The sequence below is a fragment of the Salmo salar genome, chromosome 12 (assembly GCF_965601325.2).
Source record: "Salmo salar chromosome 12, fSalSal1, whole genome shotgun sequence".
NCBI classification, from domain to species: Eukaryota; Metazoa; Chordata; class Actinopteri; order Salmoniformes; family Salmonidae; genus Salmo; species Salmo salar.
In genome coordinates this window covers 13,400,181-13,416,414 of record NC_138302.1, presented here as the reverse complement: position 1 = coordinate 13,416,414, position 16,234 = coordinate 13,400,181, and the positions used below count along the sequence as shown (strand labels likewise).

General features: G+C 45.4%; 1 protein-coding gene across 2 annotated transcripts; it reads left to right on the top strand.

The window, feature by feature from the left end:
- Window positions 1-1,227: 1,227 nt before the first annotated feature.
- Window positions 1,228-11,796, top strand: LOC106597840 (NACHT, LRR and PYD domains-containing protein 3). Of its 2 annotated transcripts, none has more exons than XM_082958598.1 (6): window positions 1,228-1,526; window positions 5,809-6,097; window positions 6,578-9,543; window positions 9,682-9,751; window positions 9,862-10,030; window positions 10,315-11,796. In XM_082958598.1, exons 2-3 carry the CDS (start codon window positions 5,893-5,895, stop codon window positions 8,428-8,430), a joined length of 2,058 nt encoding a protein of 685 aa, XP_082814724.1. In that variant the 5' UTR covers window positions 1,228-1,526; window positions 5,809-5,892; the 3' UTR covers window positions 8,431-9,543; window positions 9,682-9,751; window positions 9,862-10,030; window positions 10,315-11,796. The 2 variants fall into 2 exon arrangements, with proteins under 2 accessions (XP_082814724.1, XP_082814723.1); XM_082958597.1 differs by having other exon boundaries at window positions 1,245-1,526; window positions 5,780-6,097.
- The last annotated feature ends 4,438 nt before the right edge of the window (window positions 11,797-16,234 follow it).

Below are 16,234 nucleotides of genomic sequence, written 5' to 3'. Positions count from 1 at the left end.
TCTCTATGAAGAATTGCATCTGTTAATCCGGTAAACTGGGAAATGGGGAGAAAACTAGGTCAAATCATGACATCAGTGATTTTCAGGTCAGAGAATGATGCCAGAGATTCCAAATTGGATGACTGTTCAGAACAAAACGAAAATGGTATTACCTTTGCTGATCTTCGTCAGAATGCACTCCCAGGACTGCTACTTCCACAACAAATGTTGTTTTTGTTCCAAATAATCCATAGTTATGTCCAAATACCTCCGTTTTGTTTGTGCGTTCAGGTCACTATCCAAAGGGTAACGCGTGAGCGCATATCGAGACAAAAAAAATTCAAAATGTTCCTTTACCGTAATTAGAAGCATGTCAAACGCTGTTTAAAATCTATTTTTTATGGTATTTTTCTCGTAAAATAGCGATAATATTCCAACCTTACAATAGTGTATTCATTCAAAGACGAAAAGAAAAAACAGCATGGTTGCAGGACCGCGCATCTCCAATCTCTTAGTCACCAGGCAGACCACTGACAAACTGAGCTACCATACTCTGCCCAGAGACAGGAGACGCCTCAATCCGCATTCTGAAGGCTTTAGAGAGCCAATGGAAGCCTTAGAAAGTGCCACGTAACAGCTCAGATACTGTTGTTTCGAAAGGGACTAGAAAGAAGAACTACAAATTCGCAGACAGGCCACTTCCTGCTTGGAATCTTCTCAGGTTTTTGCCTGCCATATGAGTTCTGTTATACTCACAGACACCATTCAAACAGTTTTAGAAACTTTAGAGTGTTTTCTATCCAAATATACTAATAATATGCATATTCTCGTTTCTGGGCAAGAGTAGAAACCAGTTTAAATCGGTAAGTTTTTTTCATCCAGCCGTGAAAATACTGCCCCCTATCCCAAACAGGTTAAACTAACACCTAAAAGGTAGACATTTTTAAGGCGTTCATGGTAAGATCATTCATAATAAACTTACACACAAACTGACACGTGACATGTTACGCGACATGAACACTATGTCTACATGACGTGTACGTGTCACGTGACGTGAACGAGTCGGCAGTTTGACGCCTTAGAAACAAACTTGTCTCCATTGACAGTCCATGTTAATTCATGGAGTTATTTTATGGCGCTAGGAAGACTTTAGGTGACTTGGTGAGAGGGATCAGTAGCTTCACGAGGCTTAATTCTGGCATGAATCACGCCCCATAGTCCAGCGACCAAATCGCACATGAGAACGAGTCGCAGTAACAGAGAAGGGGCGGGTTCTTATGATATACTGACTAGCATATAGGCATATAGCCGTTTCCAATTCTTCTTATTTAAGGGTCTATTATATTCATTAACGTCATAGATAGGGCTATTGTTGACCTATTTAAATAGGCTATAGACAAATACGAGAACGAGGCTATTATCGGTTAATGTCCCACAAAAAGAGTAAGTAACTTTGACGTTAACTTCAAAATTCGCAAATAGCGCTCAACAAGGAAGTAAAAACTAAAGACCATCAGAAGAATACCAGACGAAGAAACAATTATCAGGTGAATCTTTTTTCTTCTTCATCTTTAGGTAGGAGGAAAGACTTAGTCTACTTATGCCATAATGTATACAGTGTATCTCTTCTCTAGGCAGGTGTATATGGACTATCGACAAAAGCAATATCGGACCAAAAAATTATAATCATTGCGTCATGTGTAATGGAAACGGCAGATATAGGAGACGTTTTCATAAGATCGACAGGTGTGGATTTTTCTTTTGTCGGACTTTCTTTATTGTGACAAATTATGATGGAAACGATGTTTCTTGAATAAATGATAATTACAGAATAGGCTACTTGTGTAGGTACGTAGGGCATGTGATGTCATCACGTGACTATAAGCACCACTTCAAACTATGACAAATAATATTTATTTGCAGGACAAGGATTGTCCTGACTTTAAAGAATGCCTGAAATGCCTTGCCTTGCTTTTCTGGTTGGCTGGCAAGTTTCACCATTCAATTATTCAAGATCTACTGGAGTGCACGTTTCACCATGGCACCGTGGTGATACGTATGAGGATTATTAGAATATGGCAAATATTAGTCAATTATTGCATTCTATCTATGCTGGCTTTTGCGAGCTACCTGAGACATGAAACAGATAGGAGGGAGGGCAGACAGGCTACCTGAGACATGAAACAGATAGGTGGGAGGGCAGACAGGCTACCTGAGACATGAAACAGATAGGAGGGAGGGCAGACAGGCTACCTGAGACATTAAACAGATAGGAGGGAGGGCAGACAGGCTACCTGAGACATGAAACAGATAGGTGGGAGGGCAGACAGGCTACCTGAGACATGAAACAGATAGGTGGGAGGGCATACAGACTATCGCCAATTCATTAATGCTCATTTTATTATGTCATTACGCAAAGCTATTTTTATTTAGACAAGATAGTTAATTGGATACACACCCTAGCAGGCAATTGTCGAATCTGTTTTCTATTCAAACTTTCTAAATGTTGCCCAAAAAAATCGCTGGACAAGTTAATGGAAACATAAGCTAGGTTTCCATCAAATTGGAGACAGATTTTAATGTGAATATTGTAATATCTGCATAAAAACAATATACGCATTTCCCCCGATCAAATTGACTTGTTGTGGACAGTGGCGATTTTAGCATGTAAATCTTGGTGGGGCAAAAAAACTAAATATTTGGGATGCATGTCAGTAAAACCAATACACTAAACAATACATGAATTGCACTATAACGGTGACAAATGGTGCCCACAAACTGTTAGGGCCTACATAAAGCCGTACCAATAACAGAGTCCCAACAGCAGTCCCAACACCTTACCACTGTTACACTTGGCTATCAGCAGAGCCTTGTCTGGCAGCGAAACATTCAGCCTCATTTACTGCCTTTTAAAAAAAACATAAAAACATAGGTAATTGAGGTACATGTAGGTAGGGGCAGGTATGAGGTCGTTGAGGTAATCGTGGTACTATGTACATGTAGGTAGCTGATTTGGCTGACTTGCTTAAACAAATGTGGTTTCTACTGACAATTAAGATGTACAAACTATGGCATAAGGGGACGACAAGCAGATAAGAGGCAATCTGTAATTTCGATTAAGACATTAATGAGCGAGCGACGACGGACGTAGTTAATATAACTATTTGTTAAGCACTTTTGAAATGTACAGCGTCAGTATTCAGAACATGGGTGGTTCTTACAGTTTTCTCCCTGTACACCAAGTCAGAACCATAGGATAAATAAAGGGGCATACAAACAGACAATGAAAGCTCTTACAATATTAGATTATTACATTTCTCAAAAACAGGTTATACATGTGCATCACCGAGTCAGAACAGTAACATTAGGTGAAATTAAGAGGTGAAAATAGACCAAATTATTAGGGTGAGGCACATGGGCTACTAACATCTTACTACACTACATACACTTAGTATTACTTTCTTAGCTACAGTGTACACATCTCCCTGGCATATTACATCATTTATGCAGCAGCATAGAATACATTTTTGGACTCACCTTGTTGTGCTGTGCTCACTTGAACAGGAAGGTGGCGCGGCAGTCCTTCGTGGACAAATTTTGTCATCAAAGAAAGAGAAAGAGCCCGGGTTTACAATTCCAAATTGGATGATCATTTAAAACGAATTTTGCCAGTTTGAGCTTGTTTATTTCCGACTCCCCAGTTGCAATGCTTGCAGTTAGCCACTGTTGAATTTGTGATTTCCAACTTGTTGTGTAATGTTTGTCCCATGGCCGATGAGCAGCGATACGTTTTATCTGTAATGTATCTTCGTTATTTCCTTGACATCTCTTATCAAAGGGACACCTATTATTATTTTTTTTAATTCCTCGCCCACGAGGCGACACACAATTGGCCCAGTGTCGTCCGGGGTAGGGGAGGGTTTGACCGGCCGGGATGTCCTTGTCCCATCGCGCTCTAGCGACACCTGTGGCGGGCTGGGCGCATGCACACTGACACGGTCGCCAGGTGTACGGTGTTTCCTCCGACACATTGGTGCGTCTGGCATCTGGGTTAAGCGGGCGTTGTGTCAAGAAGTGGTGCGGTGCGGCGGGGTTGTGTTTCGGAGGACACACGGCTCTCGACCTTCGCCTCTACCGAGTCTGTATGGGAGTTGCAGCGACGGGACAAGACTGTAACTACCAATTGGATATGACCAAATTGGCGAAACTGACTAAACTTTTTCTCCACAATTTCGTGGTATCTAATTGGTAGTTACAGTCTTGTCTCATCGCTGCAACTCCCGTACGGACCCGGAAATATACATTTATAATCAGGTGTAGACATTACGGTGAAATGCTTACTTACAAGCCCTTTCACAACAATGCAGAGTTAAAAAGTAAGAACATTAGCAAAAAATAAATAAATAAATAGTAACACAATAAAATAACAATAACTAGGCTATATACTGGTACCGAGTCAATGCTCACAGGTACGAGGTCGTTGAGGTAATTGAGGTACTATGTACATGTAGGTAGGGGCAGGTACGAGGTCGTTGAGGAAATTGAGGTACTATGTACATGTAGGTAGGGGTAAAAGTGACTAGGCAATCAGGATAGAAAATAAACACAGTAGCAGCAGCGTGTGTGAAGCGTGTGAAAGAGTGTCTATATGTGTCTGTGTGTTTTGTGTGTGTGTGAGCATGTTTAGTGTGTGTGTGTGTGTGTGTGTGTGTGTGTGTGTGTGTGGTGTGTGTGTGTGTGTGTGTGTGTGTGTGTGTGTAGAGTCCAGTCAGTGTGTGGGTAGAGTCCAGTCAGTGTGTGGGTAGAGTCCAGTCAGTGTGTGGGTAGAGTCAGTGCAAATAAAAAGGGGTTCAATGCAAATAGTCCGGGTAGTCATTTGATTAACTGTTCAGCAGTCTTATGGTTTGGGGGCAGAAGCTGTTCAGGAGCCTTTTGCGAGGGGAAAAACGTGCACCCCTTTAGGTACCTTGGACCGAGTCTAGAAAACCATGATGATAAAGGCTAGCCTGTACTGCAGGTCCCTGTGTGTTATGATAAAGCCACTAGCCTGTACTGCAGGTCCCTGTGTGTTATGATAAAGCCACTAGCCTGTACTGCAGGTCCCTGTGTGTTATGATAAAGCCACTAGCCTGTACTGCAGGTTCCTGTGTGTTATGATAAAGCCACTAGCCTGTACTGCAGGTCCCTGTGTGTTATGATAAAGCCACTAGCCTGTACTGCAGGTCCCTGTGTGTTATGATAAAGCCACTAGCCTGTACTGCAGGTCCCTGTGTGTTATGATAAAGCCACTAGCCTGTACTGCAGGTCACTGTGTGTTATGATAAAGCCACTAGCCTGTACTGCAGGTCCCTGTGTGTTATGATAAAGCCACTAGCCTGTACTGCAGGTCCCTGTGTGTTATGATAAAGCCACTAGCCTGTACTGCAGGTCCCTGTGTGTTATGATAAAGCCACTAGCCTGTACTGCAGGTCCCTGTGTGTTATGATAAAGCCACTAGCCTGTACTGCAGGTCCCTGTGTGTTATGATAAAGCCACTAGCCTGTACTGCAGGTCCCTGTGTGTTATGATAAAGCCACTAGCCTGTACTGCAGGTCCCTATGTGTTATGATAAAGCCACTAGCAGTCTGTAAGATTTGAAGTCATTTCATCGAATGAAATATAGGACATAAATAAATAAATATTTACAATTATCTTACCTTGTCATGACCAATAAGCTAAGAACCTATTAGCATACTCAAATGTTTTTGTTTTGGTTGTTAAACTTACTCCTTATGTTGTCTCTCTGTCTCTCTTATGGGAGGACACTGACTGTCTGATATCATGGATCAGACTCCTCAGTCTCTCGCTCCAGCCCAGCATTCTGGTCCTTCATCCTCCATTACGTCTCAACCTGCCCCTACACTGTCCTCCATCATGTCTCAACCTGCCCCTACACCGTCCTCCATCATGGCTCAACCTGCCCCTACACTGTCCTCCATCATGGCTCAACCCGCTCATCCACTGTCCTCCATTATGGCTCAGGGTGGTTCTGTTGTCGCTGCACCCCAACTTGTTGGCTGCAATGTCGAAGGTTCAGTTTATCAACAGATCAGTGTTACTATGGCTTCGCATGGTGCTGGTAAGACAATTCTTTATTGTTATTTTTGTAGCTCCACAAAAACAAGACCAATTATTACAGAAATGTTGATTAGTTAATATGCAGTGTCCCTGTCAAATAATACTATACAATTAAGCTAATATTTTGTGTTCTGAAAGGGTACGACAGTTGAACTAAGCTAATGAGGTATTTGTAAGTTGTATTCTTCAAGAATTAATGGGTATACAGTATATAATTAATTTTAAAGTCCAAAAATGGATGTACCAATTGTAGACTAACACACACACACACACACACACACACACACACACACACACACACACACACACACACACACACACACACACACACTCATAAAGTACGCCCATAAAGGAAATTGGACTTTGAAACCAGTAACTGAAGGTATTGTGTTTGTTACGTTACTGAATACTGCAGATAAAAACACTGAAGTAAAGATACTTTATACATCCAACGACACTATCAATTTTCTTTCCTCATTAGATGAAGAGCTGCCAAAAGTCAAGGACAAACACAAGTCCAACATGAAGAAGAAGTTTGGGAGCATCTTTGAGGGGCTTGGAAAACGGGGAAACCCAACATTGCTTGACAAGATCTACACAGAGCTCTACATCACAGCTGGGGAGAGTGAAGGGGTTAATAAGGAGCATGAGGTATGGCAGATTGATGATACGGCTCAGACCAAAGCATTTCAAGACCATGCAATCAACTGCAATGACATGTTTAGATCTTTAGACCCTAAGACAGAGGAACATAATGACAAATCCCAATCCAAACAAGAGGTACCCGTCAGAACTGTGCTGACGAAGGGAATCGCTGGCATCGGAAAAACAGTCTCAGTGCAGAAGTTCATCCTTGACTGGGCAGAAGGAATAGCCAATCAGGATGTAGATTTTGTCTTCGCACTTCCATTTAGGGACTTGAATTTGATCAAAGATGACTGCAATCTATTGGAACTCCTGAGTGACTTCCACCCTGATCTAACAGATATGAAGGATGCAAAGAAGGTGGTCAGCGGTAAAGTCATGTTCATCTTGGATGGCCTCGATGAAAGCCAACTTCCTCTGTGTTTCCGTGACAACAAGAGGTTGTCTAATGTAACCAAGACAACATCAGTGGACGTGCTGCTGACAAACCTCATCAAGGGGAATCTGCTTCCTTCTGCTCTCCTCTGGATAACCTCCCGACCAGCAGCAGTTGATAAGATACCCTCTGACTGTTTTGACCGTGTCACTGAAGTTCGAGGATTCAACGACCCACAGAAAGAAGAATACTTCAAGAAGAGATTCAGTGATGATGAGAACCTGGCCAGCAAAATCATCTCCCACATAAAGACACCAAGAAGCCTCCACATCATGTGCCACATACCGGTCTTCTGTTGGATTGCTGCCATGGTTTTTGGAAAAATGTTGAGGGAAAATGACCATGGAAAAGTCCCTCTGACTGAGATGTACATTCGCTTCCTACTCACTCTGACAAACATGAAGAACAAGAAATATAATGGGAAAAACGAACCAGATCCTCGTAATCTGTCAGAGTCTGACGTACAGATCATTCTGAAGCTTGGAAAACTAGCCTTCCAAAACTTGGAAAAGAGCAATTGGGTGTTTTCTGAAGACTATTTGAGAGAGTGTAGCATTGATGTCAACGAAGCCTTCTTGCTCTCAGGGATGTGCACAGAGATCTTCAGAGAGGAGGACCCTATGTTTCAAGCAAAGATGTACAGCTTTGTGCATCTCACCATTCAAGAGTTTTTTGCAGCACTCTATGTTGCTTTCTCATATGCCAGTGAAAATGTCAACCCATTTCGTTTAAGAGACTACCAAGAGCTACCAAGAACAAATTACAGTGATTCTGGGGACACATATTTTGGAGACAGGGATGATGACTGCAGGGATGATGACTGCAGGGATGATGACTGCAGGGATGATGACTCCTGGGATGATGACTGCAGTGATGAGGGCTACAGTGATGAGGGCTACAGGGATGATAGCTGGAGCGAGGACGAAGACTACATGCCACAACACAGCAGTTCTCAGCAGCAGCAGAAAACATTGCATGACTTGCAGAGGTGTGCGGTGGCTGAATCTTTGAACAGCGAGACCGGTCACTTAGACCTCTTCCTCCGCTTCCTTCTGGGCATCTCACTGGAGTCCAATCAGATACTCTTGAAAAGCCTACAGCTCCAGACAGAAGGAGCCAAAGAGAGCATCCAGAAGACCATCCAGTACATCAAAGATAGGCTTTCAGATGAAAGACAATATCCTTCCCCAGAGAGGTGCATCAATCTCTTTCACTGTTTGATCGAGTTGAACGATACCTCGTTTGTGAATTAAATTAATGTCACGTCCTGACCCTGGTAAGAGGTCATTTTTCCTTTATGGAGTGGTCAGGGTGTGACAGGTGGTTGTTTTGGGTGATTTGGGGTTTTCTGTTTCTATGTGGGGTTTTTCTAGATTTCTATTTCTATGTTTCGGGCCAGGTATGGTTTCCAATCAGAGACAGCTGTCTATCGTTGTCTCTGATTGGAAGCCATACTTAGGCAGCCTGTTTTTCATGTGTGGGTAGTTGTTTTCCGTTTAGTAGTTTGGAAACCTGACGGAACTGTTGGCTGTCATTTTGTTTCTTTTGTAAAGTGTTCTATTTCTTCATTAAACTTCAAGATGAGCACTAAACACGCTGCTACTCCATTTGACACCTGTGACAATGAACCTCTTAATAAATGGATCACTAGTCACTTTTAACAATGCCACTATAATAATGTTTACATATCTTACATGACTCATATCACATGTATGTACTGTATTTTATACCATCTACTGCATCTTGCCTATGCTGATTGGCCATTGCTCATCCATATACTTATATGTACATATTCTCATTCAACCCTTTAGATTTGTGTGTAATAGGTAGTTGTTGGGGAATTGTTAGATTACTTGTTAGATATTACTGCTTTGTCGGAACTAGAAGCACAAGCATTTCGCTACACTCGCATTAATATCTGCTAACCATGTGTATGTGACCAATAAAATTTGATTTGATATTTGATTTGGTACGGCTAAGAAAGAGAAACACTCTCAGGCTCATCGACTGTAGTCAGTGCAAGAGGGCCAACTGACAAATACGGCTGTGTAAGATGGCAGCCTGACTTTCCCACAGAAGAAACTTTGGAGGCAAACCGTAAGGAAATGGAGCAGCTTTATTCCAGAGATGGGCCAGCAGAAGGTAACAGAGGACAATTCTAGCAGCTCATGCAAGCAATATTTTACTTACAGCGCTGTGCCATCAACGCTAGCCCAGCACCTAAGATAGCCGAGCTGAGGAGTAAGTGGCCGTACCTTTTCACACACAAGGTTTGAAAAGGATGGAGCGAATGCAGTTGGCCTTGTGTTGTCCTCCTGCTGATGGTCCATTTCAAAGGAAGGGCGGATGCACTCCTACAGGCCAAGGTGACTTTTACATTCATCTGCATCTTATGCATAAGATAAGAATTGTCTTTGTATTTTAGAAGTTTAAAATGATGATGTGCCAAATGTTCAAAATATGTGAATTGACAGTTATAGTATTAGTTGTTTTATATCTTTCAGGTGTCAGCCACAGCCACAGATGTGGAGGGATTAATTCCCCTGCCGGACTCACCAAGACTGATTGTTCAAGGTAGTATATCCAATAAGATTTTCTGTGTGAGAAATTGTTTTTAGACAGGTCCTTACAATAGCAATGTTTCACAGAGGTAATTGTGAAACATAAATGTGATCTGATTTCAGGTGACACAATGGCTGCTGCCAAATGGATGATAAGCATGGAGAAGAGGGTCATGATGTCGGCCCATTCCAACTTTGTGGCAGCGCTGGCAGCTTTTTCTTTGCCTCATTCTACACCTTCAATCTGCAGTACCGAGGAGGAGGCTTCACGCAACTTAGAGTTCATCCAAAGGTAAACAAAAATATGCTTCTTCCTGGGGAGAATGCCATTGGAGGAGGGACTTTAAACTGAGGCGTTTTGTATCACAGCTTGGTTTGGCAGGTTCATTGAATCAAGATATGTTGATACATTTGAAAGGCTCCTTTGTCAGAGCATAAACACATAATGTGAAGGAATTATTTGAACTGGGGACAATGTACAGAGGTAATGCAGAGCACTTCAGACACTATTGAAGACATCAGGGGACATAATCATCTTTCTAAAATGTTGCTTGGATGTGCTCTTTGTTTTCACAGATGTTTTGCTGGAATCAATCCATCCACAGGCTCGATGACCGCCACAGCAGAGGTCGTCAGCAAGAAAACACAAAGTAGTGGAGAAGAAGAGACACAATTAATGTACGTCTGTACTCTGCTCAGGAAGATAATGGACTTTTAACAACTATAGACTAGTTCCTCCTGGGCAAACATTTCAGTTATTTTAGTCAATTGTGAACTGCTCAAGTAAGTTTGGTTTGTCACTGGGGTAGACTCTTTTCTTGTGTTTTACACCTTAAGTGTTTGAAAATGATTCAGTATGAACTGAAATGGACACATTGTTGAGGAAGTAATGCTACTTTGGATGTTTGGAAATGTCTGGCATTTACTCAACTTGAGTAGGCAACCCTTATTAAAGCTTGAGTATGTAGTTTTGGGAAGGGCATAATTAGAAATCTGTGAATAAGACAAAATATCCATCGAGGTCTTTTCTAACCATTATGTCACATAATTAAAAAGTCCAATGACCCTTACCAATACTACATACTCTGCGTTTAACCTGGGAGTGAAGGTAAGGACAAGCCTGCTATGATACGTTTGGCTCATCTCTGGTGTCGGAGAACAGCCGTCTGACAGAGCTGGATCTCAGCTACAACAAACTGACAGACACCGGGGTGGAGAGGAAGTCCACTGGGTTTATGAATCCACACTGTAAACTGAAGATACTGAGGTGGGATATTTATCACAAGTGTTTCTAATTTGCATTTACATTTACATTTAAGTCATTTAGCAGACGCTCTTATCCAGAGCGACTTACAGCGACTAATAATGTCAATCGTTCATTTAGGACCATGTCACCACTTTAGAAGAAATGACTGTGATTCCATATTTGACTCATGACATTGTTTAGGTTTAGGGAGACCTCTGGTTTTGTACTGAAGGGGTTTGGCTGCTGTTGTGACCTGACTTTATTGTCCTTCTGTTGCACCTCTCTGTTTCATTACTGGCAGATGCAGATCCATTGGTAGTGTTAATGTCGCGACAGTTCGTTTCTGGTAACAGAACAAAATAGTCAGCACATAGTAACTTCTGATTTAGCTGTACTTTAATTAATGCAAACACGTGTGTGGTATATGTGTGGTTCATATATATACGGTCTCGCTGTTTTACCTCGCAGGGAAAAACAGAGAAGAGAGCGACACATCCTATTGTTCTCTCTTTTATACTCTAACAGAGATAGTTCCCGCTCAATGCTGGCCTGTCCGAGAGAGGAGGAGCGTGGTTAAAACTTGCTCCTCCTGTCGTCGGCGTGAAGGCTGATCCCAGCGTCGTGACGCACTTCCTGTTGCCGGTTGTAGTTCTTCTTGTCTTCAGTTGATTTACTCGCAGTTCATATACTTAATATTGTAGCATAGCTTCCCCAGTGTATTATAAAGGTTATGCATTCAAATAGCCAGTTCAACCCTAACAATAGCAATGATAACCAATAATGATTCATGTCAATAAAGCTTTGCTACTGAACTGTTGTGTCTAATCTGTCTACTTAGACGTAACGTCTCATCAATGCACAGTTAACGTTGATATACACTGCTCAACAAAAATAAAGGGAACACTTAAACAGCACAATGTAACTCCAAGTCAATCACTCTTCTGTGAAATCAAACTGTCCACTTAGGAAGCAACACTGATTGACAATACATTTCACATGCTGTTGTGCAAATGGAATAGACAACAGGTGGAAATTATAGGCAATTAGCAAGACACCCCCAATAAAGGAGTGGTTTTGCAGGTGGGGACCACAGACCACTTCTCAGTTCCTATGCTTCCTGGCTGATGTTTTGGTCACTTTTGAATGCTGGCGGTGCTTTCACTCTAGTGGTAGCATGAGACAGAGTCTACAACCCACACAAGTGGCTCAGGTAGTGCAGCTCATCCAGGATGGCACATCAATGCGAGCTGTGGCAAGAAGGTTTGCTGTGTCTGTCAGCGTAGTGTCCAGAGCATGGAGGCGCTACCAGGAGACAGGCCAGTACATCAGGAGACGTGGAGGAGGCCGTAGGAAGGCAACAACCCAGCAGCAGGACCGCTACCTCCGCCTTTGTGCAAGGAGGAGCAGGAGGAGCACTGCCAGAGCCCTGCAAAATGACCTCCAGCAGGCCACAAATGTGCATGTGTCTGCTCAAACGGTCAGAAACAGACTCCATGAGGGTGGTATGAGGGCCCAACGTCCACAGGTGGGGGTTGTGCTTACAGCCCAACACCGTGCAGGACGTTTGGCATTTGCCAGAGAACACCAAGATTGGCAAATTCGCCACTGGCGCCCTGTGCTCTTCACAGATGAAAGCAGGTTCACACTGAGCACATGTGACAGACGTGACAGAGTCTGGAGACGCCGTGGAGAACGTTCTGCTGCCTGCAACATCCTCCAGCATGACTGGTTCGGCGGTGGGTCAGTCATGGTGTGGGGTGGCATTTCTTTGGGGGGCTTCACATCCCTCCATGTGCTCGCCAGAGGTAGCCTGACTGCAATTAGGTACCGAGATGAGATCCTCAGACCCCTTGTGAGACCATATGCTGGTGCGGTTGACCCTGGGTTCATCCTAATGCAAGACAGGAGTGTGTCAGCAGTTCCTGCAAGAGGAAGGCATTGATGCTATGGACTGGCCCGCCTTTTCCCAGACCTGAATCCAATTGAGCACATCTGGGACATCATGTCTCGCTCCATCCACCAACGCCACGTTGCACCACAGACTGTCCAGGAGTTGGCGGATGCTTTCGTCCAGGTCTGGGAGGAGATCCCTCAGGAGACCATCCGCCACCTCATCAGGAGCATGCCCAGGCGTTGTAGGGAGGTCACACAGGCACGTGGAGGCCACACGCACTACTGAGCCTCATTTTGACTTGTTTTAATGACATTACATCAAAGTTGGATCAGCCTGTAGTGTGGTTTTCCACTTTAATTTTGAGTGACTCCAAATCCAGACCTCCATGGGTTGATAAATTGGATTTCCATTGATTATTTCTGTGTGATTTTGTTGTCAGCACATTCAACTATGTAAAGAAAAAAGTATTAAATAAGATTATTTCTTTCATTCAGATCTAGGATGTGTTGTTTAAGTGTTCCCTTTATTTTTTTGAGCAGTATATATCGATGACAACATGACGTGATAATTAAGACTTGCTATAAGCATTCGTAACCGCGCCATTGGATTCAGAACATATCCATTCATGCCTAACAGCTCCAGACTAATTGTATACATATCTACTGAATGGTGTGAATTTAGTTTTGATTGAGGTGAACCTGCCAGACACCCTGGTCCTTCTGTTCTGTAGTCACTACACTAGCAACCACGCAGAAGCAATCTGAATTCGTCCAAATGATACTCTACTTTTCATTGCAAAACATTTTGCAACTGTTTGCAACAGTATCCGACTAATGAATACACCCCTGTTCACTGACAGGGAGGGGCGGGGAGTAATGAGCTGATAAAGACAGAGACAGAAGTGGAAGCGAGACTTCTGGCTCTCAAAGTTTCTCTGTTTCAATGGAAGTCAATGTACTAAGTAGACTGCTATCATTGGTGTCTATGGGAGAGCCACCCCCTTCAGTAGACCAGACCCAGCTGCTATCATTGGTGTCTATTTGTTATTTTGCGTGTATTGTGTGAGGGGAGTGTGCAGGTGTAAGAAAAATGTCTCCCGCCTCCCGGGTAGCGCAGTGGTCTAAGGCACTGCATTGCAGTGCTAGCTGTGACACCAGAGACTCCGGGTTTGAGCCCAGGCTCTGTCGCAGCCGGCCGCGACCGGGAGGTCCATGGGGCGACACGACAACCCAACCTAGCCGCACTGCTTCTTGACACAATGCACATCCAACCCAGCGTCGTCCGGGTTAGGGAGTGTTTGGCCGGCAGGGATATCCTTGTCTCATGGCGCACTAGCGACTCCTGTGGAGGGCCGGGCGCAGTTCACGCTGACCAGGTCGCCAGGTGTACGTTGTTTCCTCCGACACATTGGTGCGGCTGGCTTCCGGGTTGGATGTGCATTGTGTCAAGAAGCAGTGCGGCTTGGTTGGGATGTGTTTCGGAGGACGCATGGCTCTCGACCTTCACCTCTCCCGAGTCCGTGCGGGAGTTGCACTGATGAGACAAGACTGTAACTACCAATTGGATACCACGAAAGTGGGGGGTAAAAAAAACCGAAGAAAAACGGGTCCAATCATGTCTGATTCTGGGCAGTGATTGGTCGGCTCTACAGTAGCAATACTAGTTTCTGAACAGTAATGTGGCAGGTTGGTTAGAATCTTATTGGTGACTCGTGATGTCACGGCAAAGAACAGGTGTGCTACTGTCAGACAGACTCCATTTTGACATGAAGACATGACAGACAGCAGACTGACACGACACACAACTGGTTTGAGGGCTCCTCTCCTCCCTGTCTGCTATGGGGGCTCCTCTCCCCCCTGTCTGCTATGGGGGGGGCTCCTCCCCTCCCTGTCTGCTATGGGGGCTCCTCTCCTCCCTGTCTGCTATCGGGGGCTCCTCTCCTCCCTGTCTGCTATGGGGGCTCCTCTCCTCCCTGTCTGCTATCGGGGGCTCCTCTCCATCCTGTCTGCTATGGGGGCTCCTCTCCTCCCTGTCTGCTATGGGGGGGCTCCTCCCCTCCCTGTCTGCTATGGGGGCTCCTCTCCTCCCTGTCTGCTATGGGGGGGCTCCTCCCCACACAGTGTCTGCTAGGGGGGCTCCTCTCCTCCCTGTCTGCTATGGGGGCTCCTCTCCTCCCTGTCTGCTATGGGGGCTCCTCTCCCCCCTGTCTGCTATGGGGGCTCCTCTCCTCCCTGTCTGCTATGGGGGCTCCTCTCCTCCCTGTCTGCTATGGGGGCTCCTCTCCCCCCTGTCTGCTATGGGTGCTCCTCTCCTCCCTGTCTGCTATGGGGGCTCCGCTCCCCCCTGTCTGCTATGGGGGCTCCTCTCCTCCCTGTCTGCTATGGGGGCTCCTCTCCTCCCTGTCTGCTATGGGGGCTCCTCTCCTCCCTGTCTGCTATGGGGGCTCCTCTCCTCCCTGTCTGCTATGGGGGCTCCGCTCCCCCCTGTCTGCTATGGGGGCTCCTCTCCTCCCTGTCTGCTATGGGGGCTCCTCCCCTCCCTGTCTGCTATGGGGGGGGGCTCCTCCCCTCCCTGTCTGCTATGGGGGCTCCTCTCCTCCCTGTCTGCTATGGGGGCTCCTCTCCTCCCTGTCTGCTATGGGGGCTCCTCTCCTCCCTGTCTGCTATGGGGGCTCCTCTCCTCCCTGTCTGCTATGGGGGCTCCTCTCCCCCCTGTCTGCTATGGGGGCTCCTCTCCCCCTGTCTGCTATGGGGGCTTCTCTCCTACCTGTCTGCTATGGGGGCTCCTCTCCCCCCTGTCTGCTATGGGGGCTCCTCTCCTCCCTGTCTGCTATGGGGGCTCCTCTCCTCCCTGTCTGCTATCGGGGGCTCCTCTCCTCCCTGTCTGCTATGGGGGGCTCCTCTCCTTCCTGTCTGCTATGGGGGGGCTCCTCTCCTCCCTGTCTGCTATGGGGGCTCCTCTCCGCCCTGTCTGCTATGGGGGGGGGGCTCCTCTCCTCCCTGTCTGCTATGGGGGCTCCTCTCCTCCCTGTCTGCTATCGGGGGCTCCTCTCCTCCCTGTCTGCTATGGGGGGGCTCCTCGCCTCCCTGTCTGCTATGGGGGCTCCTCTCCTTTCTGTCTGCTATGGGGGCTCCTCCTCTAAGTAGCGTGTGTTTGGGGGGTATGCTGTAGCGTTAACATTTCCCTTCACTGGAACTAAGGGGCCCAAACCATGAAAAACAGCCCCAGACCATGACATCCACCTCCACCACCACCACCCAAAAATATATTCTCCCTGGACCGATACACACACAGCTTTGTACTACAAGTTAAGACACTCCTCTCTGCCTATTTGTTTGAATCAATTTCTATCCAAT

Coding starts and splice junctions, on each gene's coding strand:
- LOC106597840 (XM_082958597.1), top strand. CDS start 5,800: ATGGATCAGACTCCTCAGTCTCTCGCTCCAGCCCAGCATTCTGGTCCT. Junction 6,098..6,577: donor TATGGCTTCGCATGGTGCTG/GTAAGACAATTC, acceptor TTTCCTCATTAG/ATGAAGAGCTGCCAAAAGTC.